The 23245-nt window shown below is 31.5% G+C and overlaps 2 protein-coding genes across 2 annotated transcripts; one reads left to right on the top strand and one right to left on the bottom strand.

Moving 5' to 3' along the window:
• The first annotated feature begins 8724 nt into the window (after positions 1–8724).
• On the top strand, positions 8725–10454 carry LOC129884943 (peroxidase 24-like). The gene is made up of 4 exons (XM_055959205.1): positions 8725–8957; positions 9114–9305; positions 9420–9585; positions 10057–10454. The coding sequence occupies exons 1-4, from the start codon at positions 8736–8738 to the stop codon at positions 10452–10454; spliced, it is 978 nt and encodes a 325-aa protein (XP_055815180.1). The 5' UTR covers positions 8725–8735.
• Positions 10455–15863: 5409 nt separating this feature from the next.
• On the bottom strand, positions 15864–20372 carry LOC129887234 (probable 1-deoxy-D-xylulose-5-phosphate synthase, chloroplastic). The gene is made up of 10 exons (XM_055962244.1): positions 19920–20372; positions 19280–19408; positions 19027–19191; positions 18781–18931; positions 18186–18457; positions 17826–18099; positions 17213–17520; positions 16802–17083; positions 16427–16711; positions 15864–16287 (listed from the first exon to the last, which is right to left on the bottom strand). The coding sequence occupies exons 1-10, from the start codon at positions 20061–20063 to the stop codon at positions 16138–16140; spliced, it is 2160 nt and encodes a 719-aa protein (XP_055818219.1). The 5' UTR covers positions 20064–20372; the 3' UTR covers positions 15864–16137.
• Positions 20373–23245: the final 2873 nt, after the last annotated feature.

The following is a 23245-nucleotide window of genomic DNA, read 5'->3' as shown; positions in this document are numbered from 1 at the left end:
CACAAAGACATGACAACCAAATGAAATCAAATTTAACCTACAAGTTTAGAGAAACCTCCAAAAATAGGCCACCTGCAGCATCTTAGGAACAACAACTTATTACTTCTACACTATTGCAAACCACAGGCAAAGAGGATTGATAAGAACCATTTTGCCAAAGTGAAGTTTAATTAGTTTACAATTTGATGAAAAATCACCTAGAAACTCAGAACTATGTTCTCAAACACTGTTAAAACTTAACACAATGCACAAAATGATAACTGACAGTGGATCACATGAATGCCATCAACTTAGAGTACATTAGATATCAACTTAGGCTTCATACATTAAACATGTACAATCATATGCATAAATAATTTACTAAACAATCAATATGTAAATCATAAACAAATTACCATTAAAAGATCCAAAATAGATAAAGTCCTAAATTTAAGTAATGAACATCAAACTAAAGTATGATAAACACAAGTCTAGACAATCTAAAGTCCTAAATTTAAGTATTGACATCAAACTAAAGTATGATAAACACAAACCTAGACAATCTAAAGTCCTAAATTTAAGTACTAAACATCAAACTAAGATATGATAAACACAAGCCTAGACAATCATTACAAATGAAAATTCATAAAAAGTAAAAGTAGCCCATAAAAAAATATTAAGCATTTGATTGGTGATTGGTGTTGTTATCGACTGATGATCCTCTTATATCCACTGGTGAAACAGGATCATTCTCTGCATCAGCAAGCTGAAATAGTAGAAGCACAATATTATTAAACTGAACAAAATTGATTGTAATAGAAGAAGTACAAACTATATTAACTTTTTACCTGTGATTGAGAAAACAGACTAGCAAACTTTTCAGGAACCCTGTCATCCTTTGATATCATGTAATATTTCACCGCAGTCAAGATTTCTTCTAATTGGGACTCCAAATGTGCAATGTTTGATGTAAATACGTAGAATTCGTGGATGATACACAGTATCTAGATGAAGAAATGCTCAACTCACTAAGTCATTTTGTATTCAAGAATGTATTTGAAGGAGCTACTTTCATACCCATACATCTTACTCTCTCAGAGTGCTTTTTTCTTAACATCTTCCCAATAATATCATTTGAGGAAACTTCAGTCTCATTAGTGTCACCTTGAGTCATAGTCAGTTCAATTTGTTCCTACGAGCATATAGATATCAATAGTTAGTACATAATAGTAAAACTTGAGATGTAGAATATTAGACAGTAACAATGAATTAATGTATAAAAAATGCACTAATATTGTACTTACCCCTATAGTTTGTCCTTCATCATTCACAAATGATCCATTCCTTCTCTTATGAATCATTTTTTCCCTACAAGGAGTTTTTTCAGTTTCCAGAAACTAAGAAAGAAAAGTTATAAAAAAAAAGTTATCCTAAAACAGTTTAATTAAAGAGAAATCAAAACTATTAAGTTAATGTGCATACCAGCTCATATCGTCTTCTCGAGTTAGCTTTTGAACCACCAGTGTGTGGCATTTTTTGCATCCTCTGAATTTCCTTATTTCTTTTACAAAGATCCTGTCAACAAATAATTACAACTTAAAATTTTCATCTTTATTTAATTATGATGAAACAAAACTTATTAACATAATCTGAATCTTACCATTGTTGATGGTTTCAAACAGTAAACACGTAACTAGATACGACATGGCACATTACTTAGAATCTCATTTTTGCTTTTGGCTGGGTCAAAATATTCATTCCACAACCTTTGCCTATGTGTAGCCCACTTCTTTAAAATACTAATATTACAATATTTGTATGCACTGGACTCACTTACTTCAAAAAGAAATCGAGGCTTAAAAGAATAGAAGTTATTTTTCTCGCGTCTACTAAAATCTTGGTGAAATAAGTAAATATATATCTAAGAACACTTTTACCTCAAATAGTGTTTCAAAGCAGTCTTTCATGTACTTCTTAGGCATGCCTAATGGCCCTTACCATCTCTCAAAACTAATTGAAAATAAATTACAATCAACTGCTAATGATCCACAATATTCAGCGAGCAATTCTTGTGCTTCACCATATGTTATGTTATAGTCATCGAATTTCATAATAATGCGCTCTCCAGTAGTTAGGTTATTAACCTCATTGACCTTGATATTTGATAGCGTTTTCTGAGTCTTTAACAAGCAAACAAGTTACTCAACCAAAAAGGAAAAAACTAAGATACCCATAAGGTGAAGTAAAATTTACATAAGGAATACCTCTTTCATCTACGTTCTAATATTTTGAATATATATGTAGGTTCATAAATATTACACTTGAATTAGAAGACAGAATTGGAACCTGTTCTTGTTGCAGTGGAAATGGAGCTTGTTCTTCTTGCAGGAGAAATGAAGTTTGTTCTTATTGTGGGTCTTCATAAGCTTGCGAGGGAATAGTTGAAGCATTTGGGAAGTGCTTGTGTCGCTGGAATGATTGATGGTGAAGCATGTCCATTAGTAAACTTTTGTGGATTCTTGAAATGTTTCACCTTTGTCATGGTTGCATATTCATAAGAAAAGAGAGGTGAATCAAATATGAAGGAATATGAGATGACACAGTAATAACCAAGCAGTTACGCAAAGAGGATCTGTTTGATACCACCCAAATGCATAGAGAATAAAAACTACAGATGTCACAATTCGAATAAAGCTTAGAAGTGAATGAAATAAAACACACATCTACATCCAAAATATAAAGCATAAATATTTGTCCAATAATCATATCGATAAAAATAGAGTACAAAATTAGGAGAATTTGAATACAAAAAAATAGACCTAATGCTGATGATCCAAATTCCATCTCTCCCAAAGAAATTGTCAGGAAATTTGTGATCTGAAAAGGAAAGTTTATCACCAAAAAAAGGAAAGAACAGAGGAAAGTGGAAACATTAAGGGGAAGGTGAGAAAATGGCGCTGAAGGTGGAAATATGGAGAGAATAACGCAGGAGACAAGAGTTAATAGATTAAAAGGGAGGGAAATAGAGAAACAATATGGAAGTTTTCTTACTTTTCCCTCTCTTCATTTTTACTATTACTATTATTTAAATAAAAAAAAATTTAGAAAGTATAAATAATTTATCTAGTAAGGCATACTTAAAGCACAATTCATTTATCTACTAAAGAAGTAATAAAGAAAGTAAGAACAAAACAAATCCAAAATAATGACAACTTGAAATATTAAAAATATTATGAAACAACCGTTATACCCAAAATAAATTGTCAAGATTATTCCATTCTTTTGTTGTATAAGACTCTGCACAAAAGATTACTATAACAAGAATGATTTTGGGGAGGTTGAAACAAACGCCACAAATTAAATGTATAGTATGGGTCTTTTACAACCTTTACACTTAAATCTCCATAAAAGAATTATTTTGCAGGGGTTCATGCAAACGCCACAAATTGAATATGAAGTGGGATTTTTTTGTGACTCCTATAAATAAATTTCCATAATTTAGCAGTTTTTTTGTAGTGCCAGTACTATCCTTGTCTTCTTGTCCTTCACAACAAAATCAGTTTCATCAAATTCAAGAGTGCAACAATTATACTTTGCAAGTTTACTAACTAAGAGTAGATTCTTAGTAACCTTAGGAACTACAAAAACTTGTTGTAATTATAGGCTTGATTTAGTTTTATTTCCAACATGTATTATATCTAACTTTGATCCATTTTCAATAATGATTTTATCTAGTCCATTATAGTTTTTAAGATTACATAGAATACCTGAGTTATGTGTCATATGACTACTTGTTTCAGATTCACATACAAAGTATCATCAGTAGTAGATGCATTTTGTAGATTGACAACAGCTAATGCTTATGGTAGTTCATCTGCAGATTGATAAGAGTAGTCCCTCCTGTAAAAATACTTAAGAGAAGTATGGTTATTTCTACCACAAATTTGACATGACTCAGTAATATTCCTATTCTTATTTCCATTTGGAAAATTTAGACTATTCTGAGATTCCTTGTCCGACAGGCTTGAAGCCTCTTCCTCTAGAGTTGAAAATGTTGTTTCCTCTTTTCTGAAGTAATTTCCTCCTCCCCTACCCCTTTTAGCAAAGAATGACATGTTATGATTTATTTGTGGCACCTTTTTTTTATCCTCCCTCATACCAAAACCCTTGAGAGCATTGACAAATTGATTAAGGGTAGGATATGATGTCTTACCTAGCATGACAGTCTTGAAGGTCTTGTACTTGAGATCTAAACCTCTAGCAAAATTGATTACTTTGCTATCTTCATCCACGGGTTTGTGAATGGCTGCAAAGTCATCACATATACCTTTGAATTCCCTAATGTATTCATCAATATTTTAGTTCCTAGCCTAACACTTTGCAGTTATTGTTTGAGCTGAAACTCCTTATCTTTTGTTGCTTGAAGATAGGCTTCTTCCAATCATTCCCACATCTCTTTGGCAGTTGAGAAGCTCAAAATCAAGTACATGTTTTCTTCTGTCAAGGTGCCTAATATCTAACTCCTTAGAAACACATTTTTCTCCTTTCGATAGTCAATGTTGTCACTATCTTCTGCATCCTTTTCAACAGCTATAACTTTCTCGACAGTCTTTTCAATTGAACAACTACTTTTAGTTGATTCATTCTCTGTGATGAGATAAGTTAATCTTATCACCTGAATCAACTGTATCATTTGTATCCTTCATATGGTATAGTTTTTTGGCTTAAGCTTAATGGAACAAGAGGCAGCAAGATGGTAAAGTGAGGAGGTGGATAGAGTATTGGTAGAGGGGGTCATTGCAGTTTGAACGTGTGGTTATTTTTGGTTTTAGATTCAATGCTCAACGTGTGGTTATTTTGTTTTCAGATTCAATACTTAGAGAGAAGAAGAGCTTATAAGAGCTCTGATACCATGTAAAAATATCACGTAAATAATTAAGAGAAATCAAGAATGTATTGATATATAACATTGTTGAGTACATGCTCTTTATATAGGAATGAATTGTAGAGTCCTAGACTTGCTACACTTAGAGTTCTACTACAATACAAATACACAATTTACAAGAGCAGTGGTTGACTACTACTACTATACATATAACTTATCCTAGTCGACTTCAGTTAGTACAAGTCATAGCAGCCTAGTCGACTTTTAGTAGATCAATCCTAGTGTAACTCTAACTCTATAACAATTAATAGTTATACACGCCGATCATACCACGTTATTCAACATGTTTCATATATTCGTCTTTCCTTATCTTCAAAAGAAACTTGGTCTTGACAAATGGACCCATTTTGGATTCAACATATGGAAAGAATCAGCCTAGTTAAAGATCAAGAATAAGTATTTTCCTATAAAATACTAGTGACAGTCATTAGTACTAATACCACTAAGGGCATCAGACTGGTGGCAAACAACCAAGTAAGAGAAAATGCACGACAAGGTACTAATCAGCGCACCTTTTATTATTCCTCCTCTAAGGCCTAACTGGTAACAGTTTTTAACCTAATAAAAATTTGTTTTGCGTTCGGGCCAAATCTCAAGCACGTGATACAACTCAAGTATTGTTGAGAATACTCTTTTTTCTAGCTATAGAGTTTCTTTTTATAATAATACTTATAAATTTTTACACTATAAATAAACTCTTACATGAGAGAAAGAGGCATCTCATTTTTTTCACTTGTAATGCACTCTCTCTCGATTGAGTGTTGGCAATAGCAAGATCTTCTTATTTTTACTCTAGTTCTTGCATTTCAACATTTAGATTTTTTATTCTTTGCTTAAAGTTAATTAAATATATTCGTTTCATTTATTTCCGTTTTTTGGACTTAGCCAAAATAGAAAAGAGGTTTGATCGAACCTAATTCACTTATCTTTAACCCTTTTTTTCACAAATTTAACTTTGATTGCAGCTCTCAATTTTTCGACAAACATACCTACAACTTACTATTTCAAGACTCATGAACCCTATAAATTAATACTCCCAAAATAATTATTCTCCTACCTTATTCCCCAAAGCATATAATAATGTAATTTTCAATACAATTTTAAAATCGAAAAAGGGTTAAAAATACCCCTGAACTATAGAAAAAGGTTTAAAAATACTCTTTATCCACCTTTTGGTCTAAAAATACCCTTATACTCATCTTTTGATCTAAAAATACCCTTACATTCACCTTTTTGGCTCACTATAACCCTTAAAACTAACAACTCTCTCTTTATTTTTTATTTTTAAAAAATATTTATCACGTGTCATTTTCTTATTGGATGAAATAAAAATCTCACCTCCATTAAAATAAAATTATAATTTATCTAAGACAAAAACAATATACATCTTCAAGACCCTCCGCCCTTCCAATTATTTTAAAAAAAAAAAATAATTTGATGAACAAGACTAGAATTTTTTTTATCCGGTTAACCAGAAAAAAAAGACTAGATTTTTTTATTTCTTAGCTTTTTCTTTTATGTTTAATAATACTGATTTTTTTACAATACGTATAAATAAAATAACTAAAAGATTTTAGTTTCACGTATAACTAAATTATTTTTTAGTAATTACAAGATAGTTAAAAATTATTTTAAACTAAATTCCTTATTACAAGATAGTTAAAATAAATAAATAAATAAGTTTTTTAGTTATTACAAGGTAGTTTTTAGATAGTCATTGTAAAACTATCTTGCAATAATACATATAACTAAAAGATTTTAAAAAAAAGTTTTTCAATTTTTTTCTCATAATTTATCCAAACCAAAAAAAATATGCATGTTTGATGACCATAAAAAACTAAATTTTTTTTTAAAAAAACTAGAGAAAATAATTTTTTTTTATATTTTCCCCGTAATTTATCAAAATCAAGACAATATCCTTCTTCATTATCCCAAAATAAACTTTTAAAAAAATAAAAATAAAAAGCTACAACAACAAAAAACTATTAGATGTTTCTAAAATAAATTGGGATCTTGAAGAGGTATATTGTTTTTTCCTTAGATAAATTATGAAAAAAATTAGTGGAGATAGAATTTTTATTTTATCCAATAAGAAAATGACACATGATAAATATTCTTAAGAAATAAAAAATAAAAAGAGTGTTATTAGTTTCAAGGATTATAGTGAGTCAAAAAGATGAATGGAAGGGTATTATTAGACCAAAAGATGAGTAGAATGGTATTTTTAAACCAGAAGCTGGATGGAGGATATTTTAAAACTTTTTCCTATAGTTCAAAGATATTTTTGGACCTTTTCCGTTCTAAAATTCTAGGTCAATCTTGATTAATTCGACCTCTCTGTCGTATAGCTAGGAACTTGTCAATATATATCTTGTACTTCACTCTAAGTTTTTTAGTAGCTAGTAATACTATGTAAGGTAATGGGCAGCTTGCATGATCTTTCCAAACAGAATAATGTTGAACGACGTGATAACCAAAATCTCAACAATATTCAGACAATGATTTGCTGAAAATGCGTAATTTAAATACTAAAAATGGTCAGACAATGATAACCTCTTAGTTTTCTATTTTCCTCCTTTGGATCGACAAACATACATGTAATGGGATTTTACTTAACTTGGTCGTTTTTTAAAATTTGTTTTTTATGTTGTTACATTATTCTTTAGTGTAAATGTAGAAGTCGGTTTTTAATGGCTTGAAATCTCAGTATATACTTTTTTGTTTTAATTTATATGACATTTTTTGTTGATTAAAAGTCAGTTTAATTAATCATCAAAGCTAAATAAAATTAGATCAACTCAACTTTTATTAAATATTAAGAAACTATACAAAGTAAAGCATATCACAGAAATCTTTGCTAAATTTCAAAGTCAAAGAACTAGAGAGGACGTTTATATTTATTACTACTTTTTCTTAAAAAATAGCACATTTCTGATTTCTAAATTTAGAAATAATTTGCTTAAACTTTTTATTTATTTATTACATTAGGGGATGGGGTTTGAATCCTCAACCATGGAAGGCGGGGAGCTCACCAAGCAAGATAGCTCTCAATTCTATTTGCTTTCAACTTTTCATATTATTTTTAGTAGCATATTATGTTTAATATCATAAGTTTCAAAAGTATTATAATACGCACACAAGTGTTATCATATACATATAAATTAAATATCGTAAGTTTTAAAAGTACTATTTTTTTAAAAAAAATTGTGTCGAGTCAAATAAAATAAAATGAAATGGAGAAAGTAAAGTATAGTAGTATTATTTTGGCATAATACATAAATGTGTTCTTTAACTATATTTCAACTAACGTCTATGTTCTTCAACTTTGGATGTGTACAAGTAGACACTGACGTCTTTTGTGACATAATACTTGTAGGAAACCACATATATATGACGTGAATAGCACGTTATACATATATGTCTACTTGTTGAACCTTATACAAGTTTAAGTGTCTATTTGTCTATACTCAAATTGTTGGAAAGGCATAGCTATCAGTTGATGTCAAGTCAAAAGGCACGTTTATGTATTAGGCCTATTATTTTTGTAGAGACTTTGAGAAGATAAACTCAACATGACCCACAAACTAAGGCCAATTTTAAGTGAACGGTTATTTTTATATCTCTTCCCATTAGCTGTCGCACCTTGCATGTTTGCCTATAAAAGGAAACTCTCCTCGAGAGTAAAGCCATTGTGCCTTAGCTTAATCAATTTGCTTTATCGTCATCTTCAATCTTAAGTTTAATTAAGTCCTTCAACAACATTGTCTTGTATATTGTCCCCCTTCACTTAATTCCTAGCTAAGAAAAGAAAATGAGAACTCATTTAGCACTAAGTTGTCTTGTTTTTCTGTGTCTTGTTCTTGGTGGAGTTGCTGGGGGTGCAGGAAAGGTACCACGTAAGAACTTCTATAAGAGAACTAGTTGTCCAAATGCTGAACAACTTATTAGAGATATCACTTGGAGCAAAGCTAGAAATGACGCTACCTTGGGTGCTAAATTGCTTCGAGTCCACTACCATGATTGTTTCGTTAGGGTATGTATACCAATTAGAATTACTATCATGCACGTACATTATCTAGTAATAAGATTTAACTTATATGCACTGATACTGAATATACATATATATATATATATATTTACTAGTCACATGTTACGTTAATTAATGTCCCGACATTATGCAAATTTGTAGGGGTGTGACGCATCCATATTGCTGGATAAAGTGGGAACGGATGATTCTGAGAAGGAGGCTAGGCCAAATCTCTCTTTGGGTGGTTTCGATGTAATTGATGATATCAAGCGACAAGTTGAGGCTAAATGTCCTGGCATTGTTTCTTGTGCTGACATTTTAGCTTTAGCTGCTCGTGATGCTGTTTCTTTTCCCGTAAGTAATATAATAAGTCTACGTATTTAAAAGAAGATTCAAGAAATTAATAATTTATGCTGACATTATAAAGAATATAAAAATGATCTACTCTAATTAAGTCATTGTATGCAGTTTAAAACTTTAATGTGGGAAGTGGAGACGGGAAGAAAAGATGGAAATGTTTCCCTTGCAAGTGAAGTGAACGGAAACTTACCTTCACCATTCTCAGATTTTGCAACCCTTAAGCAAATCTTTGCAAACAAACGCCTAAATGTGGATGATCTCGTTGCACTATCAGGTAAAGAAAAGATGAATTTAACTTTAAATATATTTCTTATTTTCTCAGATGATTTATTGGACAAATTTCACTACTTTTTTTTAGATCACAAGTTTCAAAAGTTTTTGTAAAATAAATTGGGACATGCTGAAAACTTAATTATGTTATTAAAAGACTATTCTACCAATAACAACTTACGTTTTCAAATGAGATATAGATTGAGATTTTGAATTTGATTCTTATTACGATCCATTGTTAAAAAAAAATCAAGTCCTCACGCGAGGAGACAAAATTGATCAAGACGTAATTAAATAATTTAAAGTGTATTCTTTCTAACAAATTTAGCTTTTATATGAGATGATTACGTAATTCAACAAGACTGGGAGGTTGGAGTGGGGGTGGGAGTGGGAGGGTAGTGTATTTATGTACACTGTCAATGTATATAAGTTAAATCCATGAATAATAATATACTTCATCCATGCATTCTTGTAGGTGCTCACACAATTGGTGTTGCTCATTGTGGAGCATTCTCAAGAAGACTCTTTAATTTCACTGGCAAAGGTGACATGGATCCATCTCTCAATGCTACTTATGCTGAATCTTTAAAGAGATCATGCACTAATCTAAATAACATTGTGGAAATGGACCCTTTGAGCTCAACTTCATTTGATAGCAATTATTTCAACATCCTTCTTAATCAGAACAAAGGATTGTTCCAATCTGATGCAGCCCTTCTCACTGACACAAACTCAGTAAATGTCGTCAAGAAATTGCAAAAAAATAAAGATTTCTTTTTTGAGTTTGCAAGATCCATGATGAAAATGGGAGCCATTCAAGTCCTTACCGGAAATGATGGAGAAATCAGGAAGAATTGTCGTGTCAAAAACTAATTCTAGAAAAAACTTATAAATTTGTGTGTGTGTTTTGATTCATCATCACTAAGACAAGCTAATATTTTCAGAAGTGTGTTAGCATATTCACATATATAGTTTGAGATAACTATCGACCTTAAAAAGTGAAAACATTATTCTCCAAACGAGAGCTGCTTATAATTGACTTTTTGGAGCAAACGAGAATGTTATTTGGTGCTTGAAACTGCAAAAATATGGAAATAACAGTTTATACAAAACATACTTTAGGTAGGAAATTCGAAGATATCCTAGTATAAAACACAATGAAGTGTTCGAGAATGAAGGTACACACTAGTTATTTTTTTAAGTAGATATCTACTTGATACATAGTTGCTTGATACATAGCTATATGATACATTAGTTCCGTATTTCCTGTGATCATTACTTCCCGATACATCAGTTCTGTATTTGATATATCAGTTATGATACATATCCGTGATAATTATTTACTGCAGGTTGTTGCTTCATCAGAATATCTTTATTTTGTTTATGAGTCAGGTATAAGATACATTATGTGTCTTGAAAGAAAAACATGCAATTGTGACAAGTTTCAACTAGACGAGATACCATGTCCACACGCAATTGCAGTGTTGAAGAGCAAGAACATTACAGACATGCACCCATATTGTTCTGATTATTACAAGCTAGAGGCATTGGCAAATACTTATCAATTGCCAATGGTTCCAATGCCAGATAAGAAAGATTGGTCTGTTCTGAAAGAAATTTTGAAAGAATTCATCTTGCCACCAAGATACAAAAGGATGTCAGAAAGACCAAAGAAAGGAAGAAAAAAATACTCTAGTGAGAAGATAAGAATGAACACAAATTATTGTAGTCGTTGTGGCCATGAAGGCCACAACATAAAGACTTGTAATTTCATTCCCAAAGAGAAATGATGTTTTATTATGCCAGAATACATTTTATTTGGATCATGTACTTACATCTACATAATTGTTATTACAGTGTGGGTTGTATTTGATACGTATATCAATTAACCAGAATAGTAATTGAATATCAATAATTGATACATGGATGGTTGGTAATTATTTTTATTGTAAATTACTTGGTATTGATAGTAATTTCGAATCTGATACATGAGAATAGCGGATACATAAACATTCGACGTATTAAGGGTTGATACTTTAAAGGTTGTTGTATTAATTTTTAACTGAATTGTGGTTGATACATAACATGTTGTATTGATATAGGTTGTAGATGTATCAAGAGCTGTAAAGCTTGAAACATGATAATTTGGTACATAAATATGGATGTATCAGAAGCATTATAGTTTGATACATGAGAATCTGATACATAAAGTAGATGTATCAAGAGCTGTAAAGCTTGATACATGATAAAATGCTACATAAATGTAGATGTATCAGAATTATTATATCTTGACACATAAGAATCTGAAACATAATCTAGATATATCAGAAGCTCTAAAGCTTGATACATGAGATGCTGATACATAAATGTAGATGTATCAGAATCTATAAAGCTTGATACATTGCAATCTGATGCATAAACAATGTATCAGAAGCAGTAAAGATTGATACATGATATTCTGATAAATAAATGTAGATGTATCAGAATCATTAAATCTTGATACATTACAATCTGATACATAAAGTAGATATATCAGAAGTTGTAAAGATTGATACATGATATTCTGATATATAAATGTAGATGTATCAGAATCATTAAATCTTGATACATTACAATCTGATACATAAAGTATATGTATCAGAAGTTGTAAAGATTGATACATGATATTCTGATATATAAATGTAGATGTATCAGAATTATTAAATCTTGATACATTATAATCTGATATATAAAGTATATGTATCAGAAGTTGTAAAGATTGATACATGATATTCTGATATATAAATGTAGATGTATCAAAATCATTAAATCTTGATACATTACAATTTGATATATAAAGTAGATGTATCAAAAGCAATCAAGTTTGATACATGAGAATATGATACAAAAACAAGATGTATCATAAGTATTAAAGATTGATAAATAAAAACCTGATAAATAAATAAGAAGTTTCAGAAGCATTCAAGTTTGATAAATCAGAATATGATACATAAATATGAGAAAAACTTAAAAGTCTGCTAAATTGTTGAATAGGCAAAAAAATATTTACTATTGGTGCAAAAACATAAGTGTACATTCTACTATTATAAAATTAAAAAAAAAACTACTCGACGTCCATCGATTCTTCTTGACCAGGGGATATGAAATATCTCTTAGATTTTTTTGGATCGTCATTGTCACTAACATAACCATCCTTGGCCTTTCGATAACCATAAATCCACAATAGTGCGGCATATCTTGAACGGAAGAATTCGACATGTAGTCCAGTAGTTGAAATAAAAATTTCATCACTAAGATATTCAGCAAAAATAGCCATGAAAACACCACAATCCCTGCAAAAAAAAATGAATACACAACTTTAAAAAAAAATTAAATTTGACACAGTAATGATTTAAATATGCATATTTGTTAATACACACAAGCTATGCTTATAGCTTGATAAATGAGAATCTAATACATAAATAAGATGTATCAGAAATATTAAAGTTTGATACATGAGAATCCGATACAAAAACACTATGTATCAGAAATATTAAAGCTTGATATACAAGAATTTGATACATAAACTAGATGTATCAGGAATCAATAAATCTTCAGAAAAATGACATTTTAAAAAAAATAATATAAACAGGATGTATCAGATTCTCATGTAAGCTTGATACATGAGAACCTGATACATAAATAAGATGTATCAGAAGTAGTAAATTCTGATACATGAGCATTTGATACAAAAACTCGATGTATCAGAATCATTAAAGGTTGATACATATGAATCTGATACATAAAATTATATGTATCAGAAGCAGTAAATCTTCATAAAAACGATATTAAAAAAAACATCTTAGATGAACTCATACCTTTGGGAGATTAGGGCGTGTTGAAATCTCTTCAATCTTCTTGTCGACTTCTTTGGGTGAATGTTGAACTTGAGATTTCGACTTCAATTTCTCACGTACGTTATCCATCACTGATGGATCGTTACGACGTTTGGATCTAACCTTGTCCGGTGAAACAAGAATTTCTTAATTTTTATTCAACTGAGTGAGACCAACACTAAAAGATGGAGCGGATTTCATGTGTATCAGTAAACAATATGAGTAAAAAAAAATTACAGAAGAAAATAAAGGAAATCGAAGGAGGTGAGAATGAAGTGAGATACCAGTAAAGGAAAAACTTGAATATCCTTACTTAGAAGCTTGAAATTGAGAAATAGATGGACTGAAATTGGAAAAAAAAAACTGCCGACGACGAGGCTGAAGAATAGGCGTGAATTTAGAATAACTGATATAAGGTAAAAGTGATGTATTAGTGAAAGAGTGAGAGAGTTAAAAAAATAGGGATTTTTGATATTTTTTCAACTAGTTGGGAGTATTAGTAAATATGGTAATATAACATGTGTAAATGAGTAATTTCCCCCCTTTTTTTTTAAAAAAAAGGCCATTTTTGGCCCATTTTCAACAATGGCCGTTAGCCGTTGGGCCCAACGGCTATTTCTGAAAAATGGCCCAAACGGCCAAATATGAAAATTTAAAAAAAATAAAAATTAAAGCGGGCCGGTGGACTGGTGGGCCGGCTACCGATACCTTACCGGGCTGGTCTTACCGGTCCAGGCCAAAAAATAGACCGGACCAGCTCAATTTTTTTTGGGATGGACAGGAACTCGATCCGGTCCCTTAATGGACCGATCTTGGTGGGCCGAAAATCAGGACACCCGACCCAGTTAACATCCCTACTTTGGAATAGCAGATAAAGTTGTTGAGATTTGTCACATGTTCAAGTCATGAAAACTGAAAACAACTTTTTACATACATGTAAAGTAAAGTTACATACAATTAATAAATCCTTTATCATTTAATGAAAACTTCAATACACAGAGCTGCTTTTTTTTAAAAAAACTAATGCAATATAGCCGAACATTAATTTATTTATATATACCAAAGAACGTTATCTTTAGTGATTTGTGAGTGGATTGTAGTATTTTAGATTAATCCTCATATTTAGAAATGCAATAAACAAACTTTAGTGGCCAACAACAAAACCTAATAATGACAATTAAGCAGCGGACAGAGCACTTTAGAGTAGGGTGCGCATAATTTTGGTTAATCTGAAATCGAAAGTTTTTAGGTATTTTATTTAGATTTTTGAATTATGGAATTGATTTTGAAAATTTTCATTTTTAAGATTTATGAATTTCGAATTGTATATTAGACTTAGTACTTTGAAAATTCAATAATTTTATACTTCATATTCAGCTCTAGTGCTCTAGCCATATGTGCCTAATACTAATAAGTTTAATTTCCAAAAGTCCAACATATCAATACCCAATGGCCATGCCCATTATAGTGTTAAGTCCAATATGGAATTTTTTACTAAATGAAAAATAATATAGGGTTTTTTTCTTTCTCACGTCTCACTCTCACGTTATGGCCATGAGGAATAAATAAAGCTTAATACACATCATGAGCGGAAGGGTGGCCTCATTCCTTATTAACTACAAAAAATTATACATTTTAAGGTATAAACTATTATGTGAATTGAGATTGTTAATTATTATGGCATGTCTTAAAAGCTCAAAAATCAAAAGTGAAAATATCTAAACCTATTAATCAAAAACCGAACTTAAACAATCGAATCCAATCCAATCTGAGTTTTGAATTGTAATTTCTTCAATACTAAAATCCAAAATCAAAATTTTTATATCCAATCCGAACGCCCCAATGCCCTCTCCTACTTTGGAGAATCTTCTTAGCCTGAGGGTGTACAGTGCTCAAGTGATTCTTTTTTGTATTTATTCCATCATCTGAAAGTGGACAGACCAAATGAATAGTTATGGCTTTAAGTAATATAGGTACATGCATCTGGAAAAGTAGAGACTTGACAAGCCTACCTCACCAAATGAATACCTAAAAGTCACATTTGTGGACTTGGTGATTACTAGAGTCTGTGATACTTGTAGGGAGGTAACAGGTACACAATGCAAATGTCAACGTGCATACAAACGGATTCGGACATAATTGTTATTGAGAAAAATATATACATTCGTCGACTCTACAAAAAGTTTCTTTGTTTATTGCTCAATCAAAACTCAATTTTTTTGCATCAATGTAGACTCTTGTGTGCTGCTACATGAGAAGTTCTTCCATGGGGGTAATCATCTGTTGATTCTAATAGTTCTTCAAACGTGCATAACAAAGTTTACTCTTGTAGAAAATGGTTTCATCCATACATTCTAATGTTCAACTTTATATGTGATTTCATGCTCACAAGTTACAATGCCATTGATTCTTTGTGCAACTAAAAAAGAGAATCTTTCATATTCATTTATCTTCATAACTCGAAAAATCTAGAACTGGTTACACAATTAGAAACAATACGAGTTAATCATCAGTCATGTAGGAGACTAAGAGGAGGGCTTGAACTTGGCTCAGCCATGGAAACTTAACATATTTGGAGCATAAGTACATGTTTTAACCTGCTTAAACTGTCTCATGAGCTCGTTAGTGAGTTTCCCTAAAACTATATTTTACAGTATATGATCTTCTACACTTCTAACATCTTACGTCATGACCTCTAGAGCCTCTCTGGTTTGTCCAAGTACGTTAAATACTGTTGCTGCAATGTGAGATGGTGTTAGGCCAGCTTCCGCCAACTGATCAGCAGGAGATCCATGGTCAATGTATCGATCAGGAAGAACTATTGGTCTCCACTGCACAAAATAAACAAGTGACAGAGTTGAGTAATCTTTGAAGACTTCTGATATAGCTATTAGAACTCATGGTAACATTTGAGGAAATAACCAAATGCACATACACATTAGGTATGAAATATCTTCAGGAGAGTTTTACCTTCAACTTTCCATCAAGAAGCCCATCTAAAGCCATAAACTGCACAACATGCGATCCAAAACCTCCAATTGATCCTTCTTCAACAGTGATCAGTACCTCGTGCGATTTTGCAAGGCTCCTTATGAGAGTACCGTCCAGTGGTTTGCAGAAACGTGCATCTGCAACTGTTACTTGTAAGCCGCGGGACTCTAACACAGCAGCAGCAGCCAAACAGTTCTGCACTGCTGAGCCATATCCCAGTAGAGCCACTCTCTCCCCTTCAATCAATATCCTACCTTTACCAACCTGAATTCGTTTACAGGAAAAGTCAAATGTCATCACTCAATCGTCTGATAGATATCAGACAGCATTAAAGGCGTGAAATTTAAAAAGTACCTCAATGGGAATTCCTTTGTTTCCAGCTGGAAGCTCTACACCAATCCCATTTCCTCTTGGGTATCTGAAACAACTTGGTCTGTCATCAATGGCGGCAGCAGTTGCTACCATGTGAAACAGCTCTGCTTCATCAGCAGGAGCCATTACAACCATGTTAGGAAGACATGCCATGTAAGTAACATCAAATGCACCACAATGTGTAGGACCATCTGCTCCAACAAGACCTGCTCTGTCCATAGCAAACCTCACAGGCAGCTTTTGCAAATCAACGTCATGCACTACCTGGATATAGACCCACCATGAACAACTCGGTTATAGGGTTTTCTTGGCTGTAAAATCAGCAGATTATAACATTAACTGAAACTGCACTATATTCTACAAAATGAGAATTATTGGAGGCATTTGGCTTGCCTGGTCATAAGCCCTCTGCATGAAAGAAGAATAAATTGCACAGAAAGGCTTAATGCCTTCACAAGCCAATCCAGCAGCAAAGGTTACTGCATGTTGTTCTGCTATTCCAACATCAAAACACCGTGTTGGGAAGCGACGGTGGAAAAGGTTCATTCCGGTCCCACCCCCCATGGCAGCATGGATTGCAACAATGTCTTTATCTGCTTCTGCTTCTGCAATTAAAGCCTCTGCAAAATATGTTGTATAGGATTGCGTCTTGGCACTGGCTTTGAATTGCTTTCCTGTTGCTGGATCAAACTTGGCAACTCCTGCAAGCCATAAACAGATTTAAATTTAGTGCTTTCTATTTAAACAAGAATGACCTTTGTGAAACACAAAAGGAAAACAGAAGAAACAGCAAGACGTTTCTCATGCTCAGCATCAGAAGTACAATGTCCAATGACTTCTCAAGAACATTCACACTATCAGATAGATTATAGAACCAAATCGAAATATCATTTGGATATTAAGTATCCATTGAAATGTGAAAATGAGACACACTTGAAGCATATGTATTGGTTTAAAGATTTCAGGCAGTAGTCTAGTGGCGGTAACTGGATAAGTGATTGTTTACCATGATACTTGTCTGCAGCTCTCTCGGCATATGGATAACCTCTGCCTTTCTCAGTGACAACATGGATCAGTACTGGACCTGTAGTTTTAGTACTTCTAACCTCTTTGAGAATAGCAATAAGATCATCAATGTTGTGACCATCCACAGGACCAATATAATAAAGTCCAAGTTCTTCAAACAATGTTGATCCAGAACCACTGATCATGCCACGAGCATATTCATCAACTTTTGCAGCAAGCTCATGCATAGGTCCACCAATCTGCTTAGTAACTCCCTGCAGCAATTTCAATCACATAAAATCCAATTCAGTTCCATCACTAGAAAAACCATTAATTCAAATATTTCTATCAGTATGCAAACCTTAGCGACTTCTCTTAGTTCTCTGAGAGGCCTATTAGACTGTAACCTGCTCAAAGCACTACTTAGAGCTCCAACAGGAGCAACTGGTCCATCCAGAGTAGCAGTAGGTAAAGAAACTTGTCTATTGTCGTTTAAAATAACAATCATGTCAGAGTCCAGGTAACCAGCATTATTCATGGCTTCATAAGCTTGACCTGCTGTCATGGCACCATCACCTATTACGGCAATAACATTGTTGTTTCTTCCTTTTAGATCTCTTCCAACAGCCATCCCTGATCATTCAAAGAAACCACTTTTAAAGTCTGAATAACTAAAATTACAGACTTTATACTTGAGTTATAATTCATGTACATTTATGATGGATTTATATACCAGAAGAGTAAACATATGCCAAGTGACATTAACTCATATGGATGTAGGGACACCAATTCAAATAATGCCCCGGCATTCATATCGCCAAATTAAAACCCCAATATAGATTGAATTATTACTAATGTTCAAATCTGATCCATATCTGAGGGGAAATTCAATTCAAGTATCATGAGTCTTGTTCTGTATTCAACTCGGTGCACAGAAGGGTGGAATAGATATATACCTAGGCCTGCTGAGATGGTGGTGGAACTGTGGCCAGTTCCAAAGCAATCATATTCACTCTCCGACCTCTTAGTAAATCCTGCAAGACCATTTGTTTGTCTTAATGTTGACATCTTCTCCCTTCTACCGGTCAAGATTTTGTGAGGATAAGACTGCAACATTCAAACCACACCATCAAAATGAGAATACTACTAAGTGAAACTTCTGTTATAAGTTCACCATATCAATCAGAAAACAAGATTATCACCTGATGACCAACATCCCAGAGTATCCTATCCTGGGGTGCATTGAAGACATAATGAAGAGCAACGGTAAGCTCCACAACACCAAGACTTGAGCCAAGGTGACCCCCAGTCTTTGATACATTGAAAATAGTATCTGATCTTAGTTCATCTGCTAGTTGCTTGAGTTCCTACATCAAAATCAATTTTGAAACTTTAAGCACATACTTTGTTGACTCATTTTCCATGGGTACAATTAAGTGACATATAAAATTCTACCTTTAGAGAAAGATTTTTCATATGAATGGGATAGTTGATAGTGTCCAAAATAGGTGTTGGTGGTCTCTGTGTGTAGTATTCTCCAGATTCTGACAAGGAAGCCTGAATCACACGTGACCTTTTCTTGACCTTCATAATATATCAGTACAAAAACAACCATCTCAGTCAGCACAATTTAATCGCAAACTGACAGTTAAATGCACCTAAATGTCAATAAATATATCCTTTTCACATCTAGATATCATCTTTGACCTGACAGCTTATTAAAAAACATATCTTTCCAATTCCAATGAAGAAATTTACTTCCAAATAAACAAGGGTGGATCTAGAGCATAAGTAACGAGTTCAACGAGAACCAGATAACATTTTACCTATATAGCAAAAAACAATCCAATTACTATCCTATATTAATTTAACTCCGCTATAGCAACCCATAAGCTTCAAATCTTGAATCCACCACGGAAAATAAACTTAAATTGATTGAATCACTGATCACCATTTAGAAGAAAACCAAGAAACACTAATACAAGCAATCAGCATAGAAAGAACTACATATGGAAAAAATGGTTCAATTTGAACACGAGCATTCTACTAATGGTTCAAAAATTTACTCAAATTAAACAAAAATAAAAAATCAAACCTCATGAGTAAGCTTGTGTTGGAACAGAAACTGCAGATCTGTTCCATGAATCCATTCAGTGAATAAAGGGGTTGTCTTTGAAGAATCTGAAACCACTGTTGTCCTGTTCAAAACCCCAGGAAATGCATATGCACACAAAGCCATGATTAGTCTATTCAAGTGTTTGTATGTTTGTTTCAATGAAAACCCACAAATTTATAAGGGGTTTTCTTGATAAGGGATTTACTTCAATTTTTTTCAAGAAATTTTTAGTGGTGTGCTAGTGCCACTGTCACTAAAATGCTGTTTATACTTGAAAAATGAAGCCAAGAAATTAAGATTTGATTGGAGGGATAAGACAAATGTTGATAATGGGAAGAAAAAAATTGAGTCTTTTTATATAAAAGGATCAAATGCTGTGTGATTAATCCAATGTGGGTGTGGAGGAATGTAGAGCAAAGTGATGTGAAGGTACAACAGTACGAAAATATGCATATATTTATAGCATTGTATTTAGCTAGGATATGAACTCAAATCTTGAAAAAGTTGCACTACTTTCTATTGGGCCACGTCAGCAGAAATCACAAATAGATAGAAAGATGTGATAATGGTTTTTTTTTTTTTCATTGGGATGGGAAGGAAAGAAATGGAGGGTCGCGTCACCTTCTTTTGTTTGTTTGCGCTTTCATTTGGCCATAAATTTTATGTATATTTTAAAAAAATTAAAATTATGTGAGTAATAAGTTTCAAAAATTGGTTTGACCTAATGTTTTGGAAAATTGAAAATATTCTAACATTAAATTTTATGGTCAAACAAATGTTTGAAAATAAAATTTTCAAATCCTTTTTTTAAATTTATGATAAAAGATTATCGTTTGATCATAAATTTTGAAAATTTAATACTGGTAATTTGATAATGCAATTAATTCAGAAAAAAAAATAAAGTCATGTGAGTAAAAATTTCAAGAATTGGTTTGACCTAGTTTTTGAAAACTCGAAAATATTTGAACATCAAATTTTATGGTCAAACAGATATTTAAAAATAAAAATTCTAAATCTTTTTTTAAATCTATGACGAAAGATTTTCATTTGATCATAGATTTTGAAATTTAAAGTTGGTATTTGAACATGCATATTTAGAAAAAATATTGAAGTTATGTAAGTGAAAGTACCAAAAAATGATTTGACCTAGTTTTTTTAAATTTGAAAGTATTTGAACATCAAATTTTATGGTCAAACGGATATTTAAAGATAAATTTTTCAAATCTAATTTTAAATTTATGACCAAAGATTTTCATTTGGTCATAGATTTTAAAATTTAAAATTAATATTTGATCATGCATCTAATTTAGAAAAAAATGAAGAAATGTGAGTAAAAGTACCAAAAAATGGTTTGACCTAGTTTTTTTAAATTTGAAAGTATTTGAACATCAAATTTTATGGTCAAACGGATATTTAAAGATAAATTTTTCAAATCTAATTTTAAATTTATGACCAAAGATTTTCATTTGGTCATAGATTTTAAAATTTAAAATTAATATTTGATCATGCATCTAATTTAGAAAAAAATGAAGTAATGTGAGTAAAAGTCTAAAAAATTAGTTTGACCTAGTTTTTGGAAACTCAGAAATATTTGAATTTCAAATTTTATTGTGAATATTTCAAGATAAAATTTTCAAATCTTCTTTTAAATCTATCACCAAAGATTTTCATTTGGTCATTGATTTTGAAATTTAAAGTTGGTATTTGAACATGCAAATTTAGAAAAATATTAAAGTTATGTAAGTGAAAGTATCAAAAAATTATTTGACTTAGTTTTTCAAATGGTCAAACACACATTTGAAAATAATTTTTTTCAAATCTTCTTTTAAATTTATCATAAAAGATCCTCGTTTGGTCTTAGATTTTGAAATTTAAAGTTGGTATTTGAACAAACATCTAATTTTGAAAAAAATTAAAATTATGTGAGTAAAATTCTCAAAAATTGATTTGACTTAGTTTTTGAAAACTCAAAAATATTTGAACATTAAATTTTATAATTAACAAATATTTGAAGATAAAATTTTTAAATCTTCTTTTAAATCTATGAGCAAAGATTAATTCAAATTTATGTTGTAAGGTGGCTTAAAGCTCATTAAAAAAAATAGCACTCACAATTAAAAGTTTTAAAATTATGAGCACTTAAATTCGAAATTCTACTTGGTGAAAAGAGATTTCATTTACTTTACCATAAAACTCCTCAATGGCAAGTGGTGTCACTTCCGATTGACTCCTACTCTTATCTTCCAAATTTTATTCCAAGATTTAATATACTCTTCAAGGGTGTACAAGTTAAATCATTAAGTAGCGGTATTTAAAATTGAACCAAAATCAATAAATTGAATAAAAAAAAATTATTAATTTATCGGTAATGAGTTATTGATTTAGCGATTTTGGTAATGATTTTAATTTTTTTTACTATCGAATTATTGGTTCTTAACGATTTAATTTTTTTCTTAACGGGTTAATCGATAACCTGATAGTAACTTAATAATTTATATTTATTATCATTCGGTATATAAAATTCTTCACTTAGGGTTTAGTTTTCATACTTTTATTTATTGTTATTTCAAACTCTTGGTTATTATACAATGTTTTAATTTGTTTTTAAGCAAGACACAATTCATCAACTCATGTGAATGGTTCATTTGGTTTATCGCGTTACTTTTAAGTGATTTTCAATTTTTTTTTGTATCAAATCTTAACAGCTAAACCAATAACCAAACTGATAATGATCAATAACCGATAAACCAATAATCGATAAGTTGATAACTTAATGATTCTATAACGGTTTGTCATGTCTATAAACCAATAATCAATAAGTCAAATCGATAAACTTCAAAACCGAACCGATCGATATGCAGCCCTATCGTCAAGTCAAACTAAACTAACGAACCAAGTCAAATCGATAAAAAAAATCGACTTATGATTTGGTTAGTTGGTTTGGCGTTGAAAAAAATGAACTGATAATTGTTGGTTTGGTTTGGTATTAGTAGAAAAAAAGTCAAATTGAATTAAAACCAAACTGACATAATATATATATTGTCACGATCCGAATCCGGGTGTGATGACATCTGTCCTTTTCCACTGAACAAGTCAGCGTAAAACCCAACATTTATAAAGAATAAAGCAGAAACAGTTTAAATAAGTAGAAAATAAACAAACGCAGAAGTCTTTCAACTTAATTACCCCCAAAGATTGATTGTCACATGTACAAACAACTAAAGTAAAACAAAATTAAAATGAAATACAAGTCTTAATATCTCTTCAACTCTCAAATAGAGTAAAGCATAAAAGTATAGAAAAAT

Source organism: Solanum dulcamara, chromosome 4, assembly GCF_947179165.1.
Source record: "Solanum dulcamara chromosome 4, daSolDulc1.2, whole genome shotgun sequence".
Lineage (NCBI taxonomy): Eukaryota > Viridiplantae > Streptophyta > Magnoliopsida > Solanales > Solanaceae > Solanum > Solanum dulcamara.
The sequence above is the reverse complement of the archived record's forward strand: the minus strand, read 5'-3'. Positions and strand labels throughout refer to the sequence as shown.